The sequence below is a fragment of the Loa loa genome (assembly GCF_000183805.2).
Source record: "Loa loa unplaced genomic scaffold supercont3.953, whole genome shotgun sequence".
NCBI lineage: Eukaryota > Metazoa > Nematoda > Chromadorea > Rhabditida > Onchocercidae > Loa > Loa loa.
In genome coordinates, this window is record NW_018109133.1 from 781 (window position 1) to 1,637 (window position 857).

At 31.2% G+C, this 857-nt stretch overlaps 1 protein-coding gene across 1 annotated transcript in view; it reads right to left on the bottom strand.

The window, feature by feature from the left end:
• Window positions 1–485: 485 nt before the first annotated feature.
• LOAG_19022 (pyridoxamine 5'-phosphate oxidase) overlaps window positions 486–857 on the bottom strand; it is a 4,536-nt gene continuing 4,164 nt past the window's right edge. Inside the window, exon 7 of the mRNA XM_020451679.1 lies at window positions 486–734. Within this exon, the coding sequence (XP_020304520.1) occupies window positions 649–734 (86 nt within the window). The 3' untranslated portion in view covers window positions 486–648. The remainder of the gene's footprint in view (window positions 735–857) is intronic.

The window sequence follows — 857 nt, forward strand, 5'->3', positions numbered from 1 at the left end:
AAATTCTTCTAAACAATACTTACTCCTTAGGCATATTCCATTCAATTCAAAAAAGACCCCATCTTTTCACAGTTTCAACAACAATAACAACAACCGTTCATCAGCTATTACAAACTTCAACAATAATCATAAACTTCTCTGGAAGAAATTTTTATGAAGTCAAAATCGTACCGTTTTTCGTTTGAGTTTCATTTAATCACAAATGTTAAAATTCCAGAACATTTTCTGAGATTTCAACATTTGCGACTAAACTTTAAGAAAATAAATTGGAGCAACAAATCAATGCTGGATAACATATGAAAGTAATGAATTTCATTTCAAAGGAGATTTCTCTGTGTTTTATAAATTCTACATTTAGTTAATGTTTTATTTTGTTAAATTTACTATTTCCGAATAAAAATTAAAGTGAACAAGAATAGTCACTGGGCCAAGTAAAAACTATCAATTCCAAACATTAACTATGAGAAGCGAAAGAGTTTCAATTATTACTTTTTCAGGGAACTTTTGTTGGAGTATAGGTTATAATTACAAAGTTTATATTAATTTGTGACATTTAAGTAGCTACTAACGGTTATATCTACAGTGAAAGCTATATTTGAAGGAATTCGACAATCAGCTGGATTAACAAGGATCCCTTGAGAGTGATTTTCACGGTGAAAGACGCTTAATCAACCATTCCGTTTCATCAGCTCCTTTTTCAAATACAATACGATCATGTATCCGATCAGTTTGACCTTGCCAAAAATTCAAAAATAGTGTGGACGCAATCTATAGCCACCCCTAAACAACCGCCATTCATTAATTACTGTGATTATATCGATGAAGATAACGCAGCACATCCTATTCATCGAATTCTT